Source organism: Neurospora hispaniola, assembly GCF_033458365.1.
Source record: "Neurospora hispaniola strain FGSC 10403 chromosome Unknown B0T23scaffold_2, whole genome shotgun sequence".
Classification (NCBI taxonomy): domain Eukaryota; kingdom Fungi; phylum Ascomycota; class Sordariomycetes; order Sordariales; family Sordariaceae; genus Neurospora; species Neurospora hispaniola.
The window spans coordinates 3,416,446-3,443,317 of record NW_026944407.1 but is presented as its reverse complement, the minus strand read 5'-3'; the positions used below and the strand labels follow the sequence as shown (position 1 = coordinate 3,443,317).

The 26,872-nt window shown below is 52.3% G+C and overlaps 7 protein-coding genes across 7 annotated transcripts; 4 read left to right on the top strand and 3 right to left on the bottom strand.

The window, feature by feature from the left end:
* Nucleotides 1–3,250: 3,250 nt before the first annotated feature.
* On the bottom strand, nt 3,251–5,821 carry B0T23DRAFT_86891 (amino acid transporter). The gene is made up of 6 exons (XM_062841918.1): nt 5,224–5,821; nt 5,049–5,131; nt 4,912–4,963; nt 4,314–4,838; nt 3,941–4,258; nt 3,251–3,857 (listed from the first exon to the last, which is right to left on the bottom strand). Exons 1-6 carry the CDS (start codon nt 5,453–5,455, stop codon nt 3,319–3,321), a joined length of 1,749 nt encoding a protein of 582 aa, XP_062695833.1. The 5' UTR covers nt 5,456–5,821; the 3' UTR covers nt 3,251–3,318.
* A 1,170-nt stretch (nt 5,822–6,991) lies between these two features.
* Nucleotides 6,992–8,487, bottom strand: B0T23DRAFT_312039 (nicotinate phosphoribosyltransferase; the record flags this gene model as incomplete). The annotated part of the gene is made up of 2 exons (XM_062834670.1): nt 6,992–7,130; nt 7,193–8,487. The coding sequence occupies 2 exons, from the start codon at nt 8,485–8,487 to the stop codon at nt 6,992–6,994; spliced, it is 1,434 nt and encodes a 477-aa protein (XP_062695832.1).
* A 760-nt stretch (nt 8,488–9,247) lies between these two features.
* Nucleotides 9,248–12,561, top strand: B0T23DRAFT_86878 (quinon protein alcohol dehydrogenase-like superfamily). Its single transcript, XM_062841917.1, has 2 exons — nt 9,248–10,633; nt 10,696–12,561. Exons 1-2 carry the CDS (start codon nt 9,616–9,618, stop codon nt 12,315–12,317), a joined length of 2,640 nt encoding a protein of 879 aa, XP_062695831.1. The 5' UTR covers nt 9,248–9,615; the 3' UTR covers nt 12,318–12,561.
* A 2,704-nt stretch (nt 12,562–15,265) lies between these two features.
* On the top strand, nt 15,266–16,587 carry B0T23DRAFT_311949 (peptide:N-glycanase; the record flags this gene model as incomplete). The annotated part of the gene is made up of 2 exons (XM_062834663.1): nt 15,266–15,669; nt 15,753–16,587. The coding sequence occupies 2 exons, from the start codon at nt 15,266–15,268 to the stop codon at nt 16,585–16,587; spliced, it is 1,239 nt and encodes a 412-aa protein (XP_062695830.1).
* A 1,065-nt stretch (nt 16,588–17,652) lies between these two features.
* B0T23DRAFT_86863 (uncharacterized protein) lies at nt 17,653–22,158 on the bottom strand. Its single transcript, XM_062841916.1, has 3 exons — nt 21,639–22,158; nt 18,408–21,578; nt 17,653–18,295 (listed from the first exon to the last, which is right to left on the bottom strand). Exons 1-3 carry the CDS (start codon nt 21,709–21,711, stop codon nt 17,982–17,984), a joined length of 3,558 nt encoding a protein of 1,185 aa, XP_062695829.1. The 5' UTR covers nt 21,712–22,158; the 3' UTR covers nt 17,653–17,981.
* Nucleotides 22,132–24,410, top strand: B0T23DRAFT_402677 (uncharacterized protein; the record flags this gene model as incomplete). The annotated part of the gene is made up of 4 exons (XM_062838698.1): nt 22,132–22,151; nt 22,450–22,533; nt 22,671–23,006; nt 23,084–24,410. The coding sequence occupies 4 exons, from the start codon at nt 22,132–22,134 to the stop codon at nt 24,408–24,410; spliced, it is 1,767 nt and encodes a 588-aa protein (XP_062695828.1).
* A 1,063-nt stretch (nt 24,411–25,473) lies between these two features.
* Nucleotides 25,474–26,699, top strand: B0T23DRAFT_86857 (uncharacterized protein). The gene has a single exon (XM_062841915.1). The coding sequence runs from the start codon at nt 25,799–25,801 to the stop codon at nt 26,615–26,617; it is 819 nt and encodes a 272-aa protein (XP_062695827.1). The 5' UTR covers nt 25,474–25,798; the 3' UTR covers nt 26,618–26,699.
* Nucleotides 26,700–26,872: the final 173 nt, after the last annotated feature.

The window sequence follows — 26,872 nt, the reverse complement described above, 5'->3', positions numbered from 1 at the left end:
TAAGTGGCAAGCGAGACACAGGGGCGAAGGGGATAGGCTACCAGACTGTTGGGACGGACAACTCAGGCCCTGCAGAATGGCTCCGGCAAGGTGGGCTGCGACAGCGAGGAGGTAGAGGTACCTCCAGTTACCTCGGCCCTGTGTGGTACAGATGAGTTGTCTGTAAATTTCAAGACGCCACTTTGACCTTGAACGTTTCCTCCCGCTCGTTTCAGAATACCACCCACGAACCCCCCTTATACTGAGAAGCAAGGCTTGGCTATTACACAAAGGGATACTCGTCTTTACAATGGACGTGTTCAGTGTCCACTTATGTGATTAAGCTTTTGACTCCTTGGTCACCATGGCCGTTCAGTGTCCGAGATGCCTTGCAAGCATGCTTTAGCATTGGTAATACGTGTCGGGCGAGGTTGCTCTCCAAGAAAGAATAACCATGCCATCCGGCTGGAGAGGTTATGTGCTGTTTTGTTGTTGTTTCAATGGCTGTCCAGAATCTGACCTATCACTTACATTTCCTTACCTTACCTCGAAAATTTCGTGCCACACACACGTTAACCTGTACCGAAATAGACGAAACCCAATCTTCTATGCTTACAAGGCCCGTTGCAGCATCAGAAATTCGGACAATCAAGCGCTCAACACACCAAAAACGCATGCTTCAACCACAAAGGGAAAAAGGAGGCTTCAGTCCTCAGATTGCGGGCGGAGCAGTGATTGTAGTGAAGAATCACTAAGTTGTCATGAATCCAATTTTTGCTGCACATGAGAACAGAGGGGGATGTTCAATACTGACACTGACGACCCGTCGGAATAGCCAGATGGAAGAACAAACGAACCTCGAGGGTCCTACGAGTAAAAGCACAAAGGGATCGATTCGGCCAATTAATTGCATCTTCCCTGCCCTGGTCTAGCTAGAAAACTGGTCACTCAACCGTTGAACACCGCCAACCGTCCACTTTTCGAAACCAAACACTGTTTCCCTACATGCAAGATACGTTTGCATTGCTTTCCAACTATAGAGTCTTCTTTTCCTGCCTTTCCTGAATGTCGAAGTCTTTCTTGAAATCTTCGTTTCGAGTATTCCGTCTTTCTTTTCCCCTGTTTCCCGGTCTGACCAACCCAAGCCGCGGCGCATGCAATGGGAGGTGGCGGTAAATTCCAACTTCCACTTTCTTTGATCACGATTTCGGCAATGTAACTACACATTCCCACTGGGGATAGTACTTTCCTTAAAATGTAGCTTGAATGGATGCATGATATTAGTTGTGCGAAAAGTATAGAGGTTGTAACCCGTCTATTATCCAAGTGACGCGAAGAAACAAATAAGTGGTCATCACAGTGAGACGTACTACTTAGCTACCTCAAGCGTCACTACTACAGAGTAACCACATAAAAAACACCTGTCGGTTCAATGTCGCCAGTACCTGCCTGCCTGCCTGCCTGCCGTTCTTTCCTTCCTTCCTTCCTTCCTTCCTTCCTTCCTTCTTTAACCTTCCATTCAAAGGAGACTATTCCGCAAAAGGGGGGGGGGGGGCTGGCGGCGCTAAGTACATACTACCTCTAATGTATGTACACCGTGACTAGGTACACTACCATGGAGACGGCGCGAGGATATGTTGTGTAACCCGAGAACTGAACTGAACTGACTGACTGATTGGAGCCTAGGGGTCGGGTCGGGTCCGTGCCTAACTGCTATAGTCTAGTGTAGGTGCCCTTGGCTGAGTATGTAACCCTTGAGGTTCAATCGCTGCGAGACCGGTGACAAGTCTAGACCCGACGAACAATCAAAGAAAGCTCGGTTCCGGACTGTCGGGAGCCGGGGGGGAGGGGGCTCGAGCCGGGGTGCGATCTAACCGTGATAGTGATCATCCATCGGGAGCTTGAAAGGGGTTTGTCAGCAAGAATTGGTAAATGTGAGCTAGGGCACTGAATATTGAAGAGCTGATGTTTTTTTTTTTTTTTTTTTTTTTTTTTTTTTTGTGCCGGCTGTGCAATGATGATGGTAACGATTCCCTCGATGGATGTGATCAGTCAGCCATATAGACTAAGAGAAAGAAGGGTAGGTACATGTAGTGTGTATGTACCTACTAGTCAGATAGTCAGATAGTCAAGACCCGGCCTGCCCCGACATTACAAATACATCTATCTCAAGGTAACAAACAGACGATAATATGCAAAATCTGTACGTACTGCTGATTCCAGAAATGGATATATCAGGTAATAAAAGGTGGTAAGGTTACTACAAGATCTTGTATGTAGTAGCATCATTCAGGTACCCGGTTCGTTTGCGTCGGACAACATCCACACAGATTCCGCCGATCATCACCATTCGATTCGGCTGCTGGTCACATGTAGATACATTACACATTGTATAGGTAGGTCTTGATGTAGTAGGATAGTCACATTGACCATTCGGTAGGTTACATATGCCAAGTACAGTAGGTTCACGTACATAGGTAGGTTACAGATGGGGGGGATCTCCGTCTTACCTCCGATCGATCTCCAGGATTCAAGGATAAAGAAAAAGAAGGGTAGCGGCGTAGTCTGTTTTGGATTATGCGAGATTGGGCGCATAGAAAAGTATGTACTATGCATGTGCCTAGGCGTAGATGACGGGGAGGAGTGTTTGCTATTTCAAGGGGAGTTTGTTAGTGTATTCGGAGCACAGCGGCGTTTAGTGATGGTTGGGGAGGTTATTGTCGTGGCAAGTGTTCCTTCTTGATTGCCTACCTACGTAATGCGGTATCTTGGTAATACATACGAGGCATGTCAGTTGCGCAACAACAGCAATGTTTTTGAAGGAGATTGCACAGAATTCAAGTTGAAAAAGCTGGGGCCGGGCCAGGCGATATAGAGAAATAACGAGTTAGTTCAGCTTTTACTACCTAGATGGCACCTACACCCATGAAAACCAGGCTCAAATCTACAACTTCACCACAATATAAGACGAGAACAAATACATGATGAAATTCGCCATCCTTCAGTCTCCTGCTCAGAGTGTCAACGCTCATCCTTATCCTACTATCGCTGCGAGTCATCAAAATTGATGGGTCACAAATGGACATGAGGGTAGAAGGGCAGGTTGTATAGGGACGGAGGGGGAAAGAGGTCGAATGAGAGATGCGCTCAATACGACTGGCTCCCCTCGTAGTTTTCATTTGAAAAAAGTGTTCGAAGCATGATCAGTTGCAAGTGGTCTTCTAACATGACTTCATCTAACAAGCTATCTTCCGTTCAAATTAGCAGCAGCAGTTCCAAAGCCAGGACTGACGCCGTTTCAAACGATAGCCCCCCAATGAAAATCCTCCAAATACTGTTCTACGGAAGTTTCCCACCATCACTACCCTTCTTCTTCTCCTGAGGCTCCTCTCTCAACACTCCCACGCCTCCATATCCCTCCTGCTCCAAACCACTACCAGGTACCTCAACCCCTTCACTCACCTGTACCTTCTCTCCAGTGATATCACCACCATGGATATATAGCGCCATCACTCTTGGCCCTGGATACTTCCTCCTCGCATGCACCACCCACCACAACGCCGTCAGTGCCACCACTCCAACCAAAATGACACTATTATAGTTCATCGATTCCGTCGTGGTTGGATAATCATAGGGGAAGCAAAAGAGGGTGTTGAACAACACGATGAAGAGAACCGCTAGAATGTTGATGGGTGTTCCGAACTTGCCTAGCCGAAAAGAGCCGGGGACGGAGGGCAGGTATTGGCGCCGGGTCAAAATGTTGGCGGCGAACGGGATGGCGTAGGAGGTGGTGGTGAGGATAATGAAGGAACCGGTTAGGTTGAGGAAGGCGGTAGGCGAGCCGAGGGGGATGGCGCCTAGGGCTGATGCGATTGTTGCTTTTTTTTTACGGAAGGGGGACTTTGTCAGTTTTCTGTTCTCAGTTGAAGAAAGGAGAGAAGCGTAGAGGTAGAAGACTCACCGACGAAAAGAGTGGCAGGGATAGGACAGCTAAGTCTTTCATTGACGCGGGTAAAGAGAGGGGACAACGGAACGGCGTTGTCTCGGGCCAAAGCCCAGTAGATGCGTGAGTTGGCAAGAACCGTACCGACACAGCAGAGGAGTGAGGAGCACAAGATAATGAACAAGAGACCGAAGGTGGCGCCGTGGTTTGTGGTCCCGTCGGCGTGGGCGGTCGCTTGAGCGTAGATGTTGGCGAGCGGGTAAGTGTTGAAGCCGCCTTGGAGGGCGTCGAGATCGGTGATGGCGTAGCAGAGGGCGATGGCGAAGCAGAATGCGTCTAACGAAGGAGTTAGTGTAAGCTCATCAAGTGCAAAAGGGGCTCGTGAACGTACAGAGAAAGCCCAAGCCGATTTGTAGCCCAATTGCCTTTGGCAAGTCCTTCTTCGGATGTGGCAGCTCCTCAGCCATATGCGTGATAGCATCTGGCGTTCCCACGGTGAACGCCCCGTTCAAAACCCCCAACAAAAACGCTAAACCACCCGGCCAGCCTGTGAGGTTATTCTCAGTGAAAGATTTCCAGACAAAGTAATCACTAGCGTGACGCTTGGGCATGGCTGAGATGACAATAATGGTGATAATACCGCCGACGATGACGAAGAACATGCCAATTTTTTGGGTATGCGGAATCACTCGGTTGGCAAAGATGACAACTGCCGTGGAAAGCCAAAGAACAAGCAGGTAGGTGATGTATACCTGCCATGGCTCGTAGGTGTAAGTGGTCTGGTGGTAAACAGAGTACATGCTGATGCAGATGTTGGCCGTGATCTGCATCAGGGCGGCTAGGTCGAACATCCATCCGTAGAAGTTGATCCAGCCGGTGAAGAAACCAAGAATCCGGCCATATTTGGGCCCGCCGGCTGGCAATGATGTTAATCTTGCCTTCTAGCATCTAAGCAGAAGGTGCGGGAATGTAAACGGGGGGAAGCTTACCGATAGTGGCCCAATGGTAAACACCACCAGCAGTTGGAATAGCTGATGCAAGCTACAATATGAAAATTCATTGTCAGACATCCCATTCTAACGCCCCTATTCACGCAGTCCAACACCTGATGATTCCTTGTACTCACCTCAGCCAGTCCCGCCCCGATGAAGCTGTAATAGAAAACCGCGACGATAAGACCAAAAATAAGACCAGGCGGACCACCATTAACTTCCAAACATCACCGATGTTAGTGACCACTCATTGGTGTTTTAAGAAGAACAAGCGCCAGCAAGACGGGGCCCGCTTGAGGCTGTACGTACGAATGGACACCGAGATAGACGACCCAAGAGCTATCCAGGCGTTGTCAATGGTAATTGCAATGCCAGCCAAGCCCAACAGACTGTATTGTCGGTTGAGCTGGTCTCGATAACCTGAAGCATTGACCACGACTCCATTCTCGATCGCGGCGACGATCTCATCTCGGTCTTCAGGACGTCCTCCGGCCCGCACACTTCGTTTTTCGTCGACCGATGCTTGATGTGAACTGTCCATGTTGTTGGAAGGATGTGAAAGAGCCGATGTTTGGCCAGGTGGTAGCTACCTACCAGTTGCTGAAACTTTTGCAGTTTTAAACCGTCCATTCCCTTGGGAAGCCACGAAGATAATAATGGCAGCTGAACTGAAATTGACAGTGTATTGTTCATCGCGCCTTCCTACCCAAAAGGGTAAAACAGTCCCTGGACGTCCAGCACTACAACGACCACATCCGGTCATTCGCCGGCATCATAGCACCTGTGTCTGGACTCGTGATGCGGTATGTATAGCACGACCTTGATATCGAATAATGCCAATGACACGCAGAGATCCCCCATCTCTAGATGTTATCTCTCCGAGCCAAGTCGTTCGAAGACGTAAGACCAACTCGAGAGCACTTTGACCCGATGTTATACATCATCTGGACAAAACATGGTTAGTTCAATTCCCGGAGGTTCTTATCCTTATCTGGATGCTGCTGCTGCTGCCCACGACCTGAAGATCTATCTGCTACAGGCGTAACGGCTCATCCGACGAATAAGGTCCGCGAAGCATTGCCGTTACGCTACTCTGTCCCGTTCAATACCCGTGGATCTGCATCCCGGGGAGAAACATGGCTGAAGAGCAGGGGGTTCTTGGGACGAGTACATTTCGGCATGGCACATCTGATAAGTGGAAGTGTCCGTCGTTGGACGCCTCAGGTTGTAGCAGATGTTGGTATCATGTTGTTTGATAGGATGGATTAGGCAGATTACAACCCGGGCGTGGTGGCAGCCGGACTTGATAACGTGGGGGTGGGCGACGATGAAACCCTACAGTAACGGCTTCGGAGCCCCCGCTTCTCGGCGAATCGCTCTAGCGCCTGATTGCGTGTAGTGGAAGAGGAAATTGGTATTTTCGCATAAATGAAAAATGGAATGGGATGAGGAGAACGCGGGGACTGCAAGTTGCTGCACCTGAAAGGCGTCTGATGTAGCATTGTGGTGGAGGCTGATATGTCCCAGTCCGATATCAAAGGTTTGAGATTCTCCGGCGTTTGGCTTGTATGTAGATAAGGTATGCGGATGCGGTAACAGTCGCCCACATGAGTGATACATTGCACTGTCGTCTGGACAAGTGCTTTGCATCTGACTTCAGTGAGAATAAAACCCGATATCGACCCCCAGGGTGCCCAGCGTGGGTTTCTAATGATCATTGTCATTCTCCCGGATTTTATTTGATAACCAACAACCCGGGGTGAACGAGACTGCCCCAGAGTTTGGAAGTGTTATCCCGTGACAAGTCTTTTGTCGTTCATCAGAAACAGAATCAGCTCGCTGGTTTCTCCACAACCTAGCCTTTGAGCTGCGTTGGTCGCAAAGTCAACTGAACATCCGTGGATCATCACCACTAGGACTTGGACTCATAATCTTGAGCTTATACCCAAGGGTAGCCGCATCCAATGCATTGCGTGGCCCGGTAAGATATTTGCCGTCGAAACCGCCAGGAGAATGAGCAGAAAAGCAGTCGCATGCATGTATAACCTCCCAAAACCTGAAGACCAAAACTCAAGACTCATGCCGTGGCAGCATCACCATCGTGACCCCATCTTGCCGACTCATCACCCTCGCTCCAATCCTTTTCGACGTATCCGAGCTCTCGCTTGACCTTCTCGACCGTCGCCTTATCGCCTGTGTTCTTTCCCACGTTGTCACTAGGAGGCAATTGTTAGTCGCATATTGCGGTAGGAGCAGTGGCTCCAAGACAGATTCTTACCTGATCTTGATTGCTGGATTTCCGGCAGCCGAGCTTAGCTTGATGACAATGTTCAGAGGCGTGGATTTCTTGCCAGTAGCCTTGTGGACAAAGTCATTGGTAAAGTAGGTACCGACACCAAAAGTTGGCTGGAAGCCGGCCGCTTCAGCAACCTCCTTGTACTCCAAGCACCTGTCAATATCCAGCGAGTCGGAAAAGACAATAACCTTTTTGTCCTTGATGCCCTGTTCATCATAGAACTTGCGCATGAGCTTGACAAACTCCTTGGGGTCTCCCGAATCCTGGCGGACACCCGTGAAAACTTGGGCATAGGTCTTGTCGGGATGGAGGTCCTTGATGACATCTTTCGCTGCCGAGATAAAGGCATCGGCCGTGCTGATCTTGCGATCCCTTGGCTGCGGTACGGGCTCTCCAGATGCCGATATTGGCTTGCTGAACGCCCTGAGGAATTCAGGGGTTCCAAAGGTATCTGTGAGCGCAATGCCGAGGACGCCAGCTCCGTAGCATCCAACCCAGTGGGAAAGGGCTTCCTCTGTAGCGGACTTGTAATCTCCAAGGATGGCGGCGTTACCCATAAACCACTCGTGCGCAACGGTGCCAACGGGTGGGATGTTGAAGCGCATGGCAAGGTGAACATTGCTAGTGCCGGAGAGCTTGCCGGTCAGGCCTCTCTTCTCGGCTTCCTTGGCCGCCTTGGTCAGACCCCTAAACACCAAAGCTTGCGTGTGGTAGTCGCGGCGCCGGCGGGTTCCGAATTCGGAGAACACGCAACCAGCCTCGAGCAGGCGCATGCCTTTCTCAAAGGCCTTGTCTTCCTGGCCATCATAATCCCAGTCCGTGTCCATGAACTTGAAGTAGGCTTCCGAAGTGAGTGCGAGAAGCGGAATTTCGTAGAGAATAGTCTCGGCCCAATTGCCCTTGATATCATAGTGGATATCACCGAGATTTGAGTCACCATCAGGGCGGAAGGATACGGCGACCTGCTCTCGCGGCCGAAGGCGGAACTCGGAAAGGTAATCAAGATACTCTTCGGTTAGGTAAGGGCAGTGAGTCTTGAGGAACTGGAGCTCCTCGGGGGATAGGCTGATATTCCCGAGTTTCATAACCTGTTCTTCGAGCCAGACGAAGGCTTCGCGCGACAACTTCTTCTCGGGAGTGCGGTTTGTGAACGAGTAGGTGACGGGGACGTCTTTGAAGTATTTGAGAACGGCGCATTGCATCGTCAACTTGTACAGATCGGTGTCGAGGAACGAGATGACACCCGCTGGGTGAGGCAAAGAGCTGTTGAAGTCCATGGCTGTGCGGTAGAGCTCTGGAAGGGATGAGCGTGTAGGATCGGACGAGTCCGTCGTAATGTCGTTTTTGTTTGAAGGGGATATACGATAACCTTCTTCTACCCAAATGACGACTAGAGAAACTAAGAGAGGAAGGAAAAAGTTCAAGACACAACAAGAGCGTGAGATGGTCGAGTTGCTTTAGGAGGGCTGACGAATCGAAGTTCAGTAATGCCGTTAATAGTGGGTAAGAGTGGAGACATCAGCCGTTCTCTTTTTGTTAGTGCGGGCTTCTTCCTTTGCCAATCCAACGAACCTTTCGCACTTTCGACTTCAGTTGTAATCCTAAGCATTCTCTGGTTCGCCCTTCACGTGTAAGGAATGCCAGAGTTGTTGGTTAATAAATCACTACTCAGTGGTTGTTTTCCTTGTCATAAATTGGACCATTCGAAGTGAGTCTCTTGTCGATTTGTTTTCCCGTCCAAGAATATGTACGCGGGGCGTCTGTATGGGAACTTGAAGGTGTTGGAGATCATCAGCCTCTGAAGTCCTGTGATATCTACTCCAAGACACCTCCACATGAAACCCTGGAGCAATTCATAGTAGTCACTGGCGTCTATTTCAAGCCGAGAACAGGAGAATGTCCAACAATGCCTGGCATCCACATCGATGTTCGTTGTTGCTTCAGAGAGAGACGTCGTTCCTGCCTGCGATGATGACACAATCAAGAGGAATTGGTGGGGCAGTCTCGGCGGGGTGATGTTTGGTGTTTTCTTGGGCAGGCACCTTCACTGCACGCCCTCGTTGACAGCGAGCAGCAATGATCCGGGGCCAAGGGGGGTCACAAAGTGCACGGACCACACCTTAATGGTTCACCGACTTGCTTGGCGCAAAAGTTACAAACCGGCAGAAAAAAAAAGTTCACTTCGAGTTCAGATAACAGAAGATCCGAGTCGCAGAGCGTGCAGGACCCCGCCGACAACATACCAAGACGAAAGAAGAGCCCAAACACCCAGCAGAGACCGGCTTCTTTTGGACGATACTGAGGTTGGCCGCTCTGAGGCTCGACGCCCACCCATACCCGCACCCGCACCCGGGCCCCCCTCCTTCTCTTCCACCTAGTAGGACCCAACAACAACGTCAGCCATCATGGATATTCACAGGTGTCGCTTCGTTCCCTATCCCGCTTCCGCCATCAACGCCGTCGCCTTTTCCCACTCCGCCCTCCCACCCGTCCCGGCCGGCAAGAAGAACCTCCAGAAGAACATCCAGGTGCGCCTTGCTGTTGGCCGCGCCAATGGCGACATCGAGATCTGGAACCCCCTCAATGGCTCTTGGCACCAGGAGCTGTTGATCCCGGGCGGCAATGACCGGAGTATCGACGGCCTGGTCTGGGTCACCGACCCCGACGAGGAAATGGCCGACGGCAAGATCATCCACGGCAAGTCCCGTCTGTTCAGTGTCGGCTACACCAACACAATCACCGAATGGGACCTCGAAAAGGCCCGCGCAAAGAAGCACGCGAGCGGCCAGCACGGCGAGATCTGGTGCCTCGGCGTTCAGCCCCCTTCCTCCGACCTCCACGCCCCAAGAAAGCTCGTCGCCGGCACTGTCGACGGCAATCTCGTCATGTACTCGATCGAAGATGGTGACCTCAAGTTCCAGAAGAGCTTGATCAGGGCCCCTTCCAAGAAGGTCAAGATGGTCAGCATCTGCTTTCAGTCCAGAAATGTTGTCATTGTCGGCTGCTCCAACAGCACCATTTGCGCCTACGACATCCGAAACGGCTCGCTTCTCCAACAAATGACCCTCGGTTCCGACCACTCCTCGGCCTCCAAGAACATTATTGTCTGGTCCGTCAAGTGCCTACCGAACGGCGACATCGTCTCTGGTGACTCGACTGGCCAGGTGTGCATTTGGGACGGCAAGACCTATACCCAAGCCCAAAGGATACAAAGCCATACCCAGGACGTCTTGTGCCTGGCTGTCAGTGCTGATGGCAGGAGGATTGTGTCGGGTGGCATGGACAGACGGACGGCCCTGTACGAGCCGGTTGCTGGACAACCCGGTCGCTGGTCCAAGGCCTTCCACAGAAGGTATCATGGCCATGACGTCAAGACCATGGCCTCTTTCGAGGGCAAGGGCATGAGTGTCGTAGTTTCTGGAGGTTAGTCACATTGCTGGCATTGTTCCCCTCTTCGTTTCATACTAACACGTCTGCTATTACAGGCCCTGATGCCAGCCCCGTTGTCATGCCCCTCCGTGCGGCAGGCAAGGAATTCCACCGTACTCTCCCCCATCTTCCGCAGACCGTCAATGTCAAGAGCGCATCCAAGGCACGGTTCGTTGTCAGCTGGTGGGACAACGAGGTTCGCATCTGGCATCTCTCCAGCCCGTCGCGCGATCTCTTGAACGGTGCTGTCGCCACCACCGACCTGCGCAAGACACGGAAACTTATTGCCCAGATCTACGTCAAGGGCGATCACAACATTACCTCGGCCGCCATCAGCGAGGATGGTACCTTCCTTGTCGCATCTACTGCTACCGATATCAAGGCGTTCCAGCTCGATATCAGCGATTCGCAACAACTCAAGATTAAGAAGGTCGAGGTTGCGAGCGCTGGTCACGGAGCTATGAAGGTGGAGATCTCTCCCGACAGGCGTTGGCTTTCCTGGGTCGAGAGCGGCAGCAATGTAATGGCGGCGGAAATCACCGTGAACGAGGACGGATACGCCGTTTCTGCTCCCTCCAAGCTGCGCCGCCTCCACCGGCAAATCCCGAAAAACATCCTCCTTGGTGGTCTTGGTACCTACGACCGAAACGTTACACAAATGGTCTTCTCCCCTGACAGCAAGATGCTCAGTGTCGCTGATATCGCCGGATGGATCGATACCTGGGTATTACGCGTGCCAGGAGAGGAGACAAATGGCACAAAGGGCGAGGCTGACGACGCTTCCTCGAGCGACTCGTCAGATGACGAGGAAGATGATCAGAAGGATGCTACGAGTGAGCGCTGGGTGCGCAACCCCAACGCAGCCCTCATCCCCAAGCTGGATTCGGCTCCTGTTGTTCTGTCCTTCTCCAAGACTCCCCGCCAGGAGGGCGAAGACTACACCCTCTTGGCCATCACGACATTAAAACAAGTTCTTATTTTCAACCCTCTCCGCGGCTCTCTAGCAGACTGGTCTCGCCGGAACACCTATGCCAAGCTCCCGGAGCAACTCCGTGTCACGAGAGATTTGGTCAAGGGTGTTGTATGGCAAGGCCCACGAGTCTGGATCTACGGTATTTCCTTTCTCTTCATGTTGGATCTTTCTCAAGATCTGGATAGCCAAGATGCCAGTGCTCTTTCCAAGCAAAAATCCAGCCTAAAGCGGAAGAGGGATGGTAAAGAGAATGGCGCAGGCGGCAAGATGGACCACCAGAACGCACTTGCCCCCCATAAGATTAGGGCGGCTGTTGCCGGACAGGACGGCGCCACCGAGTGGGTGGATGTCGAGATGGCGGATGCCGATGATCAGAAGGGTGCCGCCAGCAGCGGGGTCGAGGATGAGGACGACGACTATGACGAGGATATGGAGGGCGGCGAGCTCCAGCGCCTACGCGACGGCGAAGCGGGCAGAGAGGAGCAAAAGAAGGATTCAGTGAAGCAGAAGGCCAAGTGGTGGCATACGTATCAGTACCGACCCATTCTAGGCATCGTACCTCTTGACGGCGAAACGGTGGAGGAATCCAACGGAGCGTCGGAGGGCATTCCGATCCCGCCGCTCGAGGTTGCCCTTGTCGAGAGGCCGAGCTGGGATTGTGAAGTACCCCCGAGATACTTTTCAAATGGTGAGCGGGAGAGGTAATTGTAGGAAGCATGCATATGGCATGAAGTGTCACATATGAAGGGGCCTTGGTCGGCGAATAAGGCCGTAGAGGTTAGCATATACCGCAAAATCGGAGTTACGCGTATGTAATCGCAACTGAGCATGTCATTTTGCCTGGGTAGATCAAGAGTTGAGTTTCCAAGATATCATCACACTGAGGCTTACACATGAGCCCTATTCCTGTGTCTTGATACACCATGCTACCTTCGGCCGGTGGGCATCAAGAAGACACCGAGCACTGGGACCGACGGTGAAGCACCAGGTTTTATTGGTGCCGACATTCGGAGGTTATCCATGCTCCTAGGGTCGCACGGTTGTTATAAATTTCACATGTGCATGCAAAGACCACCAAGATCTTACCCAAACATTCATCCTATCCTGTCTTACGCCATGCACTAAACCGGCCTCACCACTCGCTTTGGGATGCATGCGCGATGTAAGTGGCGGGCACCCGTACGAAAATTCCGATGAGGTCTGAACAACCATTAGCAAATTATTCCAATTACGAACCATTCGCTGCGTATGCTCCCGTTAGCTCTATCTGTAAAGTCTTTTCAACAGTCAACAATCACGTTGTCGTTGAAAGTGGAGTTAGTGGTGTAGACTCGAGAGGGGACACTGGGGCGCCGCGTAAGCCCTACTCATTGGGGACGCGCCGTGCTCATGCCTGTACAGGCCTGGGTACATAACGCACTCTACACCAAGTTCTTTACTCACACTCAAGAGAGCAGCAAAAAAAGAAAGGATGACTAGTTCAAAGGTATCATCCGAACACAAGGACGACCGCTGTGAGTAGTTTGGGGGTATGTGACATTTCAACCCAATTCGCAATGAATGCGTCTGGATTCGGGAAAAGGGAAGTTCACCAGCTGCGGCGAGCGAGAGGTAACGTTGTGACAGAAAAAGAGATGGGACGGACTGAGGCGATAAAAAGGTGGCAGTGGGGATCCCCCTTGGGGCGGGCGCAATTGGGTACATGAGGCTGAGCGGGCGAGAGCGTAAGCAAAAAGGGACTGTGACTGCCTGGTCAAATTGAATTGTACACAGCATTATTACTACCTAGGTATGATCACCGCCCACGTCGTCGTCTCTCTTTTTTGCCTGATGTCTGAGACTGGACTGACCATCTTTGGGATCGATCATTCAACGTGTTTGCAGAAAAAAAAGAGAAAAAAAAGAAAGCGAGAAAAAAAACAATTGAAGCACATGACTATGTTTTGCGAACCATCCAACGCACGTATACGTTCCCAAGAGAGACAGATATCGTCCGCCGTCGGGTCGTGATCACCAAACTTTGACGGTTTAGCGGTGTTGAGCTTCGTCATCCTTCCCTGCATGGCTAGCGCGACTCTAGGCCGGTCCAGAGACCATTGGTCGCCCAGGTTGTTCTTGTTAGGGAGGTACGTCGACACAGCCAAGAAAGTTCCCCTTGAATCAAAGTTACTTCAGCCTGAGACTATGTGCGAGTACCTGTAGCCTGCCCTGCGAGGAGCGAGGTCCAGTTTGTCGCCTGCTGGGGGTCGTCGCGGATGGTTTTCGGAAGGGCCCCACTTACGGGAGGGCACCGACCAGCAAATGTACGGCTCTGATTGGCCAATACGTCAGTATACGCGCGTTCTGACCTGGCTCGCCTGGCTAGGTACCCCCCGAACCTCTCATTCTTCCCTCTCTGGCTCTTTTGAGTTTGTAGGTAGTTGCCGTCTCATATAGAACGGGCGACGAGTTCTGCAGTGTAAAAAGGGCAGAGACACGTAAGACAGCTGAGGGGACCGTGAGTGCGACCATGGAGAAGTAGCGAACGACACCAGGGACTTTTCTTACTACCATCCATACCTTACCTACTCCTGCCCATATCCTCTTCTTCTTGCTTTACTTCTTCCGTTCCGTTGCATCAAGATTCGGGCGGCATGCACTACTGCTGCTGAAAAGTAGGAGGTATAGCTGAGCTCAGCCACACCTAGAGGCGCGACGGAATTGCAGCGAGGTGTGTGTGTGTTTTCTGCGAAGAGGAAGTTGTTGTTACAACCTTCCATTCTTTCGCCTCGGTGCAAGTCTGTACACTCAATCAGTAATCGTTCCGTAGAGGTGAGCAAGCCCAAACCCCCAAACCACTCCTGCTGCACTTCGGTCCGGTTCATACCCGACATCATCTCCTGTTATCTGTCATGCGTCTTTCAATCTGCGCCTTCTCCATCGGGTACTTGGTGATCGCTGCATTTTCTTCCAAGCTGACAGTTGCAGCAACATCAGGCCTACCTACCGACAGCAGTACCTACGAGGTGGATGCGCCAAGGTAGACGTCCGAAGCTTGTGAGTCCCAACTGAACTACTATATCTTCTCGACGGCAGCCAGCCCATTCCGACCATTCCCCCTCGACCGATTCTTCCCTTGCTTTCGCCTATCCATCAACAACCACATCGCTTCGCCCCTCGCTGGCCGACATGGCGCTAATACGATGCCTCCCTCTCTTAGCAAACATTCTCGCCATCACTTGCTTACAACGCCGACCATTCGACTCTTCAAGCACCTAGCGACGAGGCGCGACACCATTCCAAGTCTTCAAATTACGCGAAACCCTTCATTGGGACCTTCAACAAGATCGTCTCTACTAGTTTGATCGCCGACATCACGTCAGCGGATTTCAGCAGGGGGTAAACCACAGGGCAACCGTCCGCGCTGGTCCACCGATAGCTGTATGTCAATTCGCCTCATAGTCAGCCTCGAGCGCCGAGACGCGACGAAGCGAATGCTGACCATCCCGACAAGCGCTTACTCCCTAGAGTATTGAATCACCCTCGACTGGCGTTTGCAACGACAATTCAAAACTGGCAGCGAGATAGACGACCAGCAACACCGGCCGAAGAGCTCCCAAATCAAACAGGCGACACAGGCTAGCGGAAGCCGCGACCGAACATTATCAGTGACCATGGCAGGAAACAATTCAGGGGGTGGGAGTTACCCATTAGACGACCATGTGAAAAGCGTGGCACGCGATCTACAGCACAGGTTTGCGCAGATGTCAAACCGGGATCAGAAATTCGACCTACATGTCATACCCGATCTTCTCTCACAACCAGTAGTCCCCGAGCCGCCCGCGCAAGACGACAAGGAGGCCCAGAATTTCGAAAAATACCTAATAGCAATGTCTCATATACCCCTAAACTACGAGAATCCCGGCCTGCTCGACGAGGCGTTACAGCAAATCCCACTCGATAGGTTATCGCAGGAGGCAGAAGAGGAGGTGGAGCTTTTCCAAGCGAAAGCCGCAAGCCTGGGAAGATCAAGACCGGAATGGAGTCATCAAGAGTGTATGGTCAGGGCCTTGCTTAGGTGCGTTTCTGTCTCTAGTCTGGCTTCCATGTCATGATGGATGTTTGTCTGTTTCTTGCGCCAGCTAACTCGTGACTACACAGGTGGTTTCGCCGATCATTCTTCACCTTTGTGAATAATCCTCCATGTTCCGAATGCTTGTCGCCCACCAACAAAATCCGTAACGTTGCGCCTACACCAGAGGAAAGAGCCCATAGCGCGACATGGGTCGAGCTGTACGCGTGCGTCACCTGTGGGGCATATGAACGATTCCCACGATATACGGAGGCATGGCAATTACTACGAGTAAAGCGTGGAAGGGCTGGCGACTTCGCCAATGTCTTCACCATGCTTTGCCGAGCTCTTGACATCCGAGCTCGCTGGGTGTGGTGCCAGGAAGACTACCTGTGGACCGAAATTTACTCTGAGCATCAACAACGATGGGTTCACGTCGACAGTTGCGAAGAGGCTTGGGATATGCCCCACATGTACTATAAGAACTGGGGGAAAAAGATGTCCTACGTTATTGCCTTTTCGCGCGAGGGCGCGGTCGACGTTACCAGGCGGTACGTAGGGTCACCGGACGCCCTGCTCCCACGGACACGCTGCTCCGAAGGCGTCCTCAAGTTCATCATGGAGGAAATCACCAACCTGCATCGGCCAAAGTACGCCCCGGACGGAGAGACCCGCCTGCGGCTCTATCGGGAAGATGTAGCCGAAGACGTGCAGCTTCGTTCGTTGTGGTCGGCTACCCTGGAACAGAGTCGGAGGTTGAAGGCGGCCGCTGCGGCTGCTGCTCGGGGTGGCCGCAGTAGCCCCGACAACAAGAGCGGCGCCAACATGATGGGCTCGCCAGCGACGGGCGACATCAAACGACCCATCCCCGAGGATGCACCTGTTCCTGATGTCCCTTCACTCTGGCCGACGTATGGACCTTGACGGCATGGTATTTGTTCGGACACACCTTGAATAGATAGCAGTCATCATTTTCACGTCGTTTAATACCCCCTCCCCCGTTTTATCAGAAGGAAAGGAGGCATGCAAGGTCATCAATCTTTTGTTTGTTATATATTATACATATACCCTGTGTCATGTCATGTTCAAGAAAGATTTATGTGGATTTATTCGGAGGGAGGCATTTCGACTACTTGGTAGTGATGGGTTGGAAAAGTTGCGCCCTTGGGGCTTTTGGGCTGGAGTAGGGAGTTTCTCGAGACTTGTGGGAATTTCTAGGCACATATGATGAGTGAGGGCCTAATCAAATTTTTGAACTACCAGCCTCTGTGTATCATGCTGTTCAAAATTTCACGATTGCTCGCGTATGACTTGGCAGACAGCATGATCGTGCCCATTTCATAGCCCGTGTTGTTGATTTAGGCTGCGCCAAAGTCCAGACCTTTGCTTGCTATGCATTACGAAACTACCTACGAACTGCACTTCCCGGATCCGGGTCCCACAAGAAAAGTCCAAACATACTGATCTGAACAAAGCCGCTCCAAACAAACACTGCAAGGACAAGCGGCGGGAATGGTTGGTCTTTGTTCCGCCAGCTTCTTCCAGAGATCGAACAAACAAAAGACGACGACGGAAGCTGACGCACAAAGAGACTGGAGCCGCTGGGACATGGGGGAACTTACATGATTTCGTGCGTGAAGGGACAAGGGATGGGTACTATGGGCTTGACGATGATGTAGTTTCGGAGAGGAATGGAGGACAGGTGGAAAAACAAGCTACGTAGGTAACTACGGGGTTTGTTTCGTAGCGGGAGTGATTGCAGTCTAGCCACTTGAGAGAGGATTTAGGTATGGAGTTGGTCCGCACCTGGTGAGTATCTGTCTCGTGGCTTTCCAATTTATTTAATTTTTTTTTTTCTTTTTAAATTTTTTTTGGTTTTGTTTTGGTTGGTTGAATGTCTAGTCCAAGCAGTGGCACTTCTCAACACCAAGATGAGTTTATGTTTCCCAGTTCGATGTATTTTGGTGGTGACTTGGAGGAGTGTCACTGGGCTGTTCCATGATTGAGTATTTCTAGGGGGTTCAACTCTCCAATATCCACAACTGGAACTTGACGGAAACGATGTCTTAAAAGATAAATCTCGGATATTCAAGGAAACATCAGAAGCAGGCTATATCAAAGTACACATAAACCCAGTGCGAACCTACTTAGTGACAGGTAACATTAGCAGAACCTTCAAGCCTGGAAACGCCGCATCGCCTGCCCCGTGCCAGCTCTCCCCTTACACCATCCAACAGGAACCCACCCTCATACACTCCGAGTCCATGTATGTACCATGTATCCAAAAAGAAAACCTCCCATCCCAAAGAACACATAAACTAAACATCCTGCTCAACCTCCTCCATCCTCGATTTCTCCACTTCCTTCATCAGCTCCTTCACATCCACCATCTCCAACGCGTACCCTTGTTCATGCGCATCTCGTCTTAGTTGATCCGGATTCCAACTGCTAACCACCACGCCCTTGGCGAGATCATCCAGCTTCGGCCGGACTCTCCTTTCATCCACCGGCACGTCGGCGGCAGGAACATCGCCATCCTTGTCGTTGGAAAAGGGGTTAAGCAGTGTGCCGATAGCTTGGGACCAGGTGCGTTTACGTCTGTTCTCGGCGGAGGGCGGTGATAGGCCGAGGGCTGTTGGTGTTCTTTGTTAGTTATGCGACATATAAACAACCAAAAGAAAAGGAGAGGGGGGGAGGAAGAACACAAGAGAGAGAAAGAAAAAAAGAAAGATTACAAGACATACCCCTATAAGCAGTCTCCGTCATGCTGTCCTCCACCCTCCACGCCTGCCTCACCGTATCCCCCACCGGATATATCGCCGGCCCTCTCTTCGTCTTGACTTTTTCATCTTCACCAAACCTTCTCAGCTTCGGCCTCCTATACCTTTCGGAAATCGGATCTTCTGCCACGGGATCATACACCATCTTGGGATCCACATCATTGCCCTCTTTAATTTTTCTTTCTGTCTCTTCCGAAGTGTACCCGACCCCCAAAGGCCAGCGGTCTAGACGCCAGTATTGGAATGACTTTTTACTCTTGGCTGCTCCTTCTCCTCCCCCTTCTCCTCCTTGTTGTTGTAAACGAGCAGAAGCAAATTCCCACGACACATCCCTCTTCCTCACCGTCATATGCCTGACCTCCCCCGTCTCCGGATCAGGTCCGTAATAAACCACTTCTCTTCCAGGGACAAGCATGGACAGGTTACAGATGGACTCTTCCAGTAATTTGCGCTTGACCACGGCAAAAGCCTCGGCCTCGGTCATTCCTTCCCCGGTGTAATCTCTGGGAGACAAGCGTTGGATAAGTTGCTGCAACGAAATCAGACCCTCGTCCTTGCCGAAAGCGTGTTGAATCTCGGTCTTGCACTCCGCTTCGAAAGTAGTCAGGCTTTCGGTCAGGTACTCGGCCGGGACCGGTTGCGGTTTCAAGCGGCCCTGTTCGGCGCGTTCCTGGTTGAGCATGTAGATGGTGTAACCCAGCCTAAACCCGAGAGACATGAAGAAATTCCAGACAGGGGATTGCGGGTCGGTAAGCTCTTGCGAGCGGTCAATTCCGGGACAAAGGATCTGCTGCCAGGTCGAGATATACCCCAAGTTGTAGCCCGGTTTCTCGCGGTGCGCGGTGGGGCCGGGCCAGATGACTCGGTTCTCGGGAAAGTATTTGTCCAAAGGCCGCATGACGACGCCGTAGCAGCTAGGGTCGAGCTGGAACCGGACGTGCCCCGTGTCGGCGAGTCGGTCGAGCCAGGCCATGGCGTCGTACGGGTGGAAGACGACTTTATCGACGGGGGCGCCCTCGCGGCCGGCGTTGACTTTTGCGAGGAGCTCCTCGACCGTCACTTGGGCGTCCGCGTCGGCAAAGAGCGAGTCCGGGTCCCGGTCGTCGAGAATCTTTTGTACGCGCCGCGCAAAGATGTGGAAGATCTTGTATTTCTCCTTCGGCTCGTTGGGATAGAAGTTGTTGGGCTCCCAGTTGCCGTCGTTGACGGCCTCGGATGCGAGGAACTTGAGCCATGGGATGTCCTCCTCTAGGTCGACGTAGCGGGGGGCTTTGCGAGGATGGGTCGTGCCGACGATCTCGAGCTCGTCACCGTGCAGGCGCACTTCGGCGGGCACGTCGTGGTTGTGGAACTCGCCCGAGAGGCCACGGTCGATCATGGCTTTGACTTCATCCAACAGGAGACGTGGTGCGCGCCGCTGGGCGGCTGAGAGAAGCTGGTAGGTGATGTTGCACTGGTCTAGGATGTCCTGCTTTAGCTGGACGTCTGGGTCGACCATGCGCCAGACGAACGGGCCGCCCGTGACGACGTTTTGGGGTAGTGTTACCCAACGACGATCTTGTCGGCGAAGAGCTTCGACCCGCTTCAAGGCCTTTTGGCGCAGATGCCTCAGGGACTCGAGATATTTGGGGATCTGGACAGTGAATGGCATGGTATCCGCCTGGGCTTGGATCTTCTCGTCTGGAATGCGGTGTGGTACAAACTGTACACCATCGGTGTCTCGAGTGATCTTCTGCAAAACCGCGGCGTCTATAGGAAGCTGAAGCGTGCGTAGAGGGCTGGCCATGTGTTCCTTCACACTGGTCTGATAAGCCCGCAACATCTGCTGCAGACCAGCACGACGGGCTCCTCGCTCTCTAGCAAAGCTCCTCGGGTCGTTGGGAATGATGATGGTATCATCAGCCAGAGCCTTTGTGTTCGTGGTTGGATCGTTTCGAACCCAGCCGGCGTATTTGGATCCTGAGAACTTGACGAACGCCTCACTCTCCACCAGGGCGAGATTATTGTCTCCTTCGTCGTCATGCCATACCTCTCGCTGGTCGTGTTTGAAGTCCTCAAAAAGTTCATAGTTGCCGGGTTCGTCGATGAGCATTGTATTGACAGGCTCAACGGGTCGAGGATATGTCGGTCGAGGCATCAGATCCCTTTTATCAGGAACAGGATTTGTCGATGGGATGGGCCAGTTATGGACATCACCAAGCCAGTTGAGGCGAGTTGACTTGAGGCTCCCCTTTGGCAGAGGGTTGATGATCAACGGTGTCGGCTGAGCATTGTAATAGTCAAAGATCTCATGCACCCTGACCTTTTGGAGAGCATCAGCGTGCATCTTTTGGGTTTGTTGACTGGCATTCGCGAGCTGCCCCTTAGGATCCTCATCAGAAAGCCATTGGAGGTATCGAACCGTCTCAGCAAATTTCGGGGCCCAGTTGAGATCACGATACATGTCTTCCTCGCAAAGCAGGTTGTTGACGTGTTCGAGCCGGACAGCCAGCGGAGGCTGTCTAAACCCTTCGTACTCGGAGTCGACCGTCCAGTCCGGGCCAGTGCGGTCCACAATCGGCTCGATCAGCTGTCCTCCTTCTACCGCGGTGGCACTGGGACCATAAGCAGCAGGCAATTGAAGCTTTTCCAGCTCTTTTATCTGCCCAAGGATGTCTCCAAACATATCATCTTCTCCGCCGTCTGGACTTAGAACAGTGGGTAGTGAGCGAAACGGCCCGGGCGGCACAATACTCATCGTCGCTCCGTTTTTCTGGTCGTCCAGGCGAATGTCATGCACCCCTGCTGACAATGCGCGCCCCGGATCGTCGATGATGTACGCGGCCTCCATTGTCTTTTCTGTCTCCTTGGGCCATGGCTTGTAGTTGTCCGGGATAGGATGAAAAGGGAGCACGACCGACCCTTCGGCGCCCTGAAACCAATAATCCCAAATGGTGTAATGAGAAGCCTCCCCCATAAACTCGATTCCGAGACCGTAGTCCAGGATTTCGGGATTACAGAGGAACAGCTGCAACTGATCGATCTTGTCGGCCTCCTTGCAGGCGGGGAAAACATGGCGCTCCAAGTACTTCTTGAAAGAAGGGGGGCACTCGGCGTAGTAGCTTGCATATCCGCGTAAGAAGCGAAGAAAACTTTCTAGCGACAGTGTGCTACGTTAGCCTGGAACAGTTTGTGAGGTTGAATACGAAATCATACCATCCATGGCCTTTTTCATTTCACTAGCACCTCGGAGCTTGGGGCGACCCCCCTCCATGCCGGGCCCAGACATCTTGACGAGTGCAATTCGTGTTTCTCTTTTCGCTATCTCTTATCCAGCTCTGGATAATCCACATCTGCTTGAACGTCGCGCGAAGTCTAGTAGTATCCTTGCCTTGCGACTCGCGCAACGCGTTGAAATTGTGTATTAGTATACGGTGAACAGAGAAAGTTGAAAAGATAGCGGTTGGGTTGTGATAAGCGCTGACAAGAGTTGCGTGTAAGAGGAAGAAAGGTGATTGTCCGGGTGTGATTGATGTTTTGAGTCTATCAGACGGGACTGGGTTGCTCTCGAAGGGCGGCACTTGTGCTTCAAGGGACCAGTTAGCAACAATCAGGGACACTTGCCGTTTGCATACAAAGCTTCCGCATTGGGGAGTGACAATAAAGAACAAAGCGGACTGTTTCTGTTGTCTCCCTGAATTAAGCAAAGATGATCCTGCTCGAGGATTTGTGCGTCTTTGTTTCTCACCGGGAGACAAAGAACAATCTCATAACCAGCAATTGGGCACAACAGCGGAAATAGGAGGTATCACGCAGAATCTCAATGGACAACTGGCTAGTTCTCAAAGGAAGGAATGAAAAGGTTCTTCCTGATTAACGTTGTTGCTCCAACTTAAGCTTGGGTAATGGTGTCCTTTTCAAAAGGGAAACCGTTACTTTACGAGCTTGTTGGTGATTATCGCGATTGTTGATGACTGCCACGTTACCCTCAGCTTAGCCAACATCATACGATATGGACTCTTCAGAGGATAAACGGCAACAAGCCTTCAGAGAAGATGAACAACGCCTGCTTGAGGGGCATCCGATTTACCGGCCGAGGCCAGACGGAACTGTGAGCGTGCTTCGGCGTAGGTATGGACTCTAGTATCTCGACTCTTTTCAAGCATACATCCAGGCTAACTGTCTCAGGCCTGGAAGACGCATACATCGACCTCAGCCAGCTCCTCCTTCGGCAGGTCAGCCTTATAGCCTTGGAGTTCAAACCCGTAGCATGAGCAGGATGCAAACCCAGAATGATGCGGGCTTCCAAGGCAACGCTCATGTGGCCCGTCCAAACGTTCCTGCGGCATCGGCTTCCCCGTTTGGTGAATGGACGCCCGATATCGCCTACGGAAGTGAACTCTGGGTAGAAGGTGAGGACTTGAGTCGCATTGAGATTGCCGAGAGAGGGATTGCGCGTGCTCGCTTGCGGGTCGAGCATTATAGAAACGCTCCCAACCCAGCCATTTTCCAGCAACAGCTGGATGAGGAGATCAGGAAGCGGGAGGAGCTCGATGATCATGACGAGGAGAACACCAAACCAATGTGAGTAGTGGCAAGTGATTCGCCACGAAGGCATGAGTTCAAGCAATCATGCAAACTGACAAGACTCAATTCCACAGATCTACCCTTGCTTCAACCCATCGAGAAGCCATCAACAGGCGTCTTGAACTTTTGCATGAGATTCTCGAGCAGACAGAGTCTGAAGCGCAAAGGGTCAATATCGAAGTCGCCATTGCCGGATACGAATCCGGGGCCATTCCGTATTCAAGATCGTATACGCTCATTTGGGCCGGCCGTATCGTCGACACTTGTCCCGGTTACGGCTCGTTCACAACGGACCGTGATTCTCGGCTTGACACGTATCTTGACGAGCATGGGCCTGGATGGCTTTGGCATGAGCCACCCCTCGCAGCGCAAGGCAAACTACGTGCCAAAAAAGGCACGAGTCTTGAGAACCCGCTCATGGGGCGCCTGGATACATATGGACAAGGTCATTACAACATTAAGATGTATTTCCGCGCGCGTAAGGAGAGAGTCATGCGCAAGGGGGCCAAGCGTGCGAAGAAGGCAAAGGAGAAGTTGCCGGAGTTCAACGCGCAGCCTGACGAAAAAGCTCAAGTGGTTGAGTTGTCTTTGCTCCTCGACTCGGGCGCCACTTTGCCATGTATCACACCCCAAGACCTTGCCCTTCTCGGCATCGACCCCAAGACATACGCGGCGCAAACGGCCTCGGAACTCCAGCTCGGTGAGGGGACGGTGAAGAGGGCCATTTATGAGCTGGATGTGGGGTTCAGGTTCGGCGAGGAAGACTGGGCATTCCATACGGTGCCAGTCATTGTCTTGGAGGGCGAGAGTCGACTGAGCGGCATGCTTCCCTTCAACGTATGCTATATATCCAGCGCGCCAGGCACATATAGAATGTGGCTTGGCCAGAAGCGACGCGACGTGCTTGGGGCTGGTCGGTTACCGGGGCGTATGAAGGCCGGGGAAGTGCACGAGGGGGAGGGCCGCAATCCGTTTTATGGAGCTGTTGGAACGCCGGCAAACAGCTTTTGGGCCACGGGAGGTATCAACTTGAGAGACCGAGACTCTTCATCGAAGTTTCTCAAGGACCGCACGGATGAGCACGATGCGGTGTTGGAGGAGCCGTCTAAGATGTTCAGGTTCGAGCATGACCTGGGGAATGGTGAAACTTGGGTGGATATCGGGTCCTCATCTGGTGAGGATGAAGAGGAGGCTGCTGTCAAGGCGAGTCCTCCGACGAAAGGGAAACAAGCAGCGGAATCAAAGTCCCTGAACCCTCCGAGTTGGCCCACTGAGGCTGAACTTCAGGCAAGCATAAAGCGCATTCAACGGTTGAAAAGGGAAATCCTGGGTGCAACTGGTCAGTCTGTGCCAGCGACGGGCAAGAGAAAGGCGAGAAGCTCCGCATTACTGAGCCAATGAGATTAGGCCAAGATTCGGGAATATTGGTGTAATATGACTGGGTGTACCGCAGTACATGAATGGAGTATATCTGATTCAATATAGGGTGGCGATGATGATGATGATGATGATGATGAGGTATTAGTGAGACATGTATCGTGATCCAATGTTTGGTGTTTTGGGTGAATTGGTGAAATGGTTGGGCTCCACTCGCTTCATTGAGGTGCTCCCCCACACTTTTCCTGTTCAGGGGTCCCGCGCCGGCGGCGCCAGGTCGTCTCCACCCTCAGCTCACAGTCTCCACTCTGGAAGGTAGGTCACTGGCGCGGGCCTCAGGGCAGTGGTGCTCTCTTTCAAGCAGCCCGGCCCAATTACTCTCCAAGTCAGGTTGACGCCGAAATTGCCATTGGGGCCTTGGGTCCTCTTCTTTCCCAATCTGCCCAGCGGGAGATCCCAAGTTCCCATGAGGTTATCTAGAGGTGATCTGAGGTTATCCTGACTTCAGTCGACGGAAAAAGGCTTCCACTTGTAGGGAACAGTCAGAACAAAAGACACACGAGAGCAAAGAGCCTCCGATTTGGCCACTTGGACGCTGGTAACGCGGATCTTGTGTTTCCCGCGCTTTCACTTTCCTTCTGGCTTTGGCTTCCCAACGGAATACCGCCTTCAGGTCCCGCAGCCCAATAAATACCTACCTTTCTCCCAGAGGTAGCCAACCAAGAGCCGGAACCAGTCCACTTGTCTTGCCCAGAAGCCATGTGCCCGCCCCCGGGGCCCAGGATCACCAGGCTAACTGAACCCACTGGACCACCATGACACCTTACTTATGTACGCACTACCGACTGCAGCAGCAGTGCAGCGCACTACAGGGGTCGGTCTCGTTTGGGCCCGTTTTCCATCTCTTGCTCTGCTCACTGCAGGCCGGGACCCGACACGGCATTCCTTCCGCTTTCCATCTCTTCCTCTCTCTCTTACTTCATGTTGAAACTTCTCCCTCCATTTGTTTGTCTTGATTACTCCCGTCCTTACCATCCACTCGCTCATTACGACAATCACCGGGTCGACGGCGTAGACAGCCAACTTGAAGGAAGTGGAAGACGGAAAGAAAGGACAGGAGCTTGGACCGCGTCGCTCTCTCTCTCTCCTCTCTCCTCTCTCTTCTCTCCTCTTCAGAGCCAGATAGTACTCCAATTGGACGTCATTTCCCATTCCTTCGGGGGTAGCTCCTTTTACTGGCGCTCCTTCTCCCTCGTCTTCTCTATCGACACTGCTGCATCACTTGTTGTTGTTGTACTTAGAATCACCCCTTTCTCTCTTGACTTCTACTTTGCATTCGCATTGTCCGTTACCACGCCGATACATCAAGCATCTGCTCGACACCATTATCAAATCGTCTGATTATCCTCACCATGTCGTCCAAGCCAGACCCGAGCGGAACAGGCCACTCTGCCTCCTCTAAACGCTTTCAGCTGCCCGCCCTTGACTTCAGCTTTGCGCCTTTGACCGAAGGTACCGATATCCCACCTCCCGAACCGTCGCCGAGGATCAGGGACGAGGCGACGAGAACATCAGACGGGGAGGATCTCGAGGAAAAAAACACAAATGGAAGTGGAAACGGGTCCCTGGCTCCACCCAATGGAAAATCCAGCAGACCACATGTATCCTTGCTGACGTCGCCCATGTCGTCCACGTCCGGAACCACCAAGTCGTCAGGTGAAGACCACCTCACATCACCCACGACGTCGTCGAGTCGCAATGGAACCATCCGCCGTATGCTCAGTCGCCACAAGCTGAGAAGCCCCCACGTCAACGGCGACGAGACAATTGCCGAAAATGGAGCAGCAGTGTCGCCGACCCAGGAACAGCAGCAGCAGCAGCAGCAGCAGACGATGAATCCTCGGCCGCCGTCTAGCAACCGACCGCCGAGTAGCAACAACAATTATGAAGTCAAAAAGTCGAGACGGGTCAGTGGGTGGTTTGGCAAGATTTTGGGGGGAGGCGACAAGAGCTCGACCACCAGGAACAGGCGCGCCAGTATGATGGCTCCCTTTCTTACCTCGCCATCTTCCCCTGAACCGGCACCGGCACCGGTACGACCCCTTACGGAAAACAAGCCCAAAGGCCCGCCACCCCCAAAGATCCCCGAGCTCAGCCAGCTCAAGTCCAAGCTAGACACGAAAGACGATGGGGGCCTTCTTGGGGATGATTTGTTCAGGGACATAAAATAAGCGGTTCACAACCACCACAAAAAAGAGGCAAAGTGAACAAGAGGCACATCATATTCGCGACAGGCGGGAGTCATAAATCTGTGGAGGCTGGAAGCAATGCTCAGGTCAGACTTCCTATGAAGAAGCGACGAGTGAGAGATCATAAGACACACTTGTTGAGGGGATGTACGCGGTGGTAACGTGGGGGGAGAGTGATCACCAAGATGGATTGAGACGGTGGATGTGGCGGAGGTTCCAGAGATACCCAACTCTTTT

Excerpts from the sequence above, each read along its gene's own strand:
- B0T23DRAFT_86891 (XM_062841918.1), bottom strand. The coding sequence starts at position 5,455 with ATGGACAGTTCACATCAAGCATCGGTCGACGAAAAACGAAGTGTGCGG. Across the intron at positions 5,132-5,223 it reads GTCTATCTCGGTGTCCATTC|TTAATGGTGGTCCGCCTGGT; the intron begins GTACGTACAGCC and ends GATGTTTGGAAG. Across the intron at positions 4,839-4,911 it reads TTACCATTGGGCCACTATCG|CCGGCGGGCCCAAATATGGC; the intron begins GTAAGCTTCCCC and ends CATCATTGCCAG.
- B0T23DRAFT_86878 (XM_062841917.1), top strand. The coding sequence starts at position 9,616 with ATGGATATTCACAGGTGTCGCTTCGTTCCCTATCCCGCTTCCGCCATC. Across the intron at positions 10,634-10,695 it reads GAGTGTCGTAGTTTCTGGAG|GCCCTGATGCCAGCCCCGTT; the intron begins GTTAGTCACATT and ends CTGCTATTACAG.
- B0T23DRAFT_86863 (XM_062841916.1), bottom strand. The coding sequence starts at position 21,711 with ATGTCTGGGCCCGGCATGGAGGGGGGTCGCCCCAAGCTCCGAGGTGCT. Across the intron at positions 21,579-21,638 it reads AATGAAAAAGGCCATGGATG|AAAGTTTTCTTCGCTTCTTA; the intron begins GTATGATTTCGT and ends CACTGTCGCTAG. Across the intron at positions 18,296-18,407 it reads GACGGAGACTGCTTATAGGG|CCCTCGGCCTATCACCGCCC; the intron begins GTATGTCTTGTA and ends GAACACCAACAG.
- B0T23DRAFT_86857 (XM_062841915.1), top strand. The coding sequence starts at position 25,799 with ATGTCGTCCAAGCCAGACCCGAGCGGAACAGGCCACTCTGCCTCCTCT.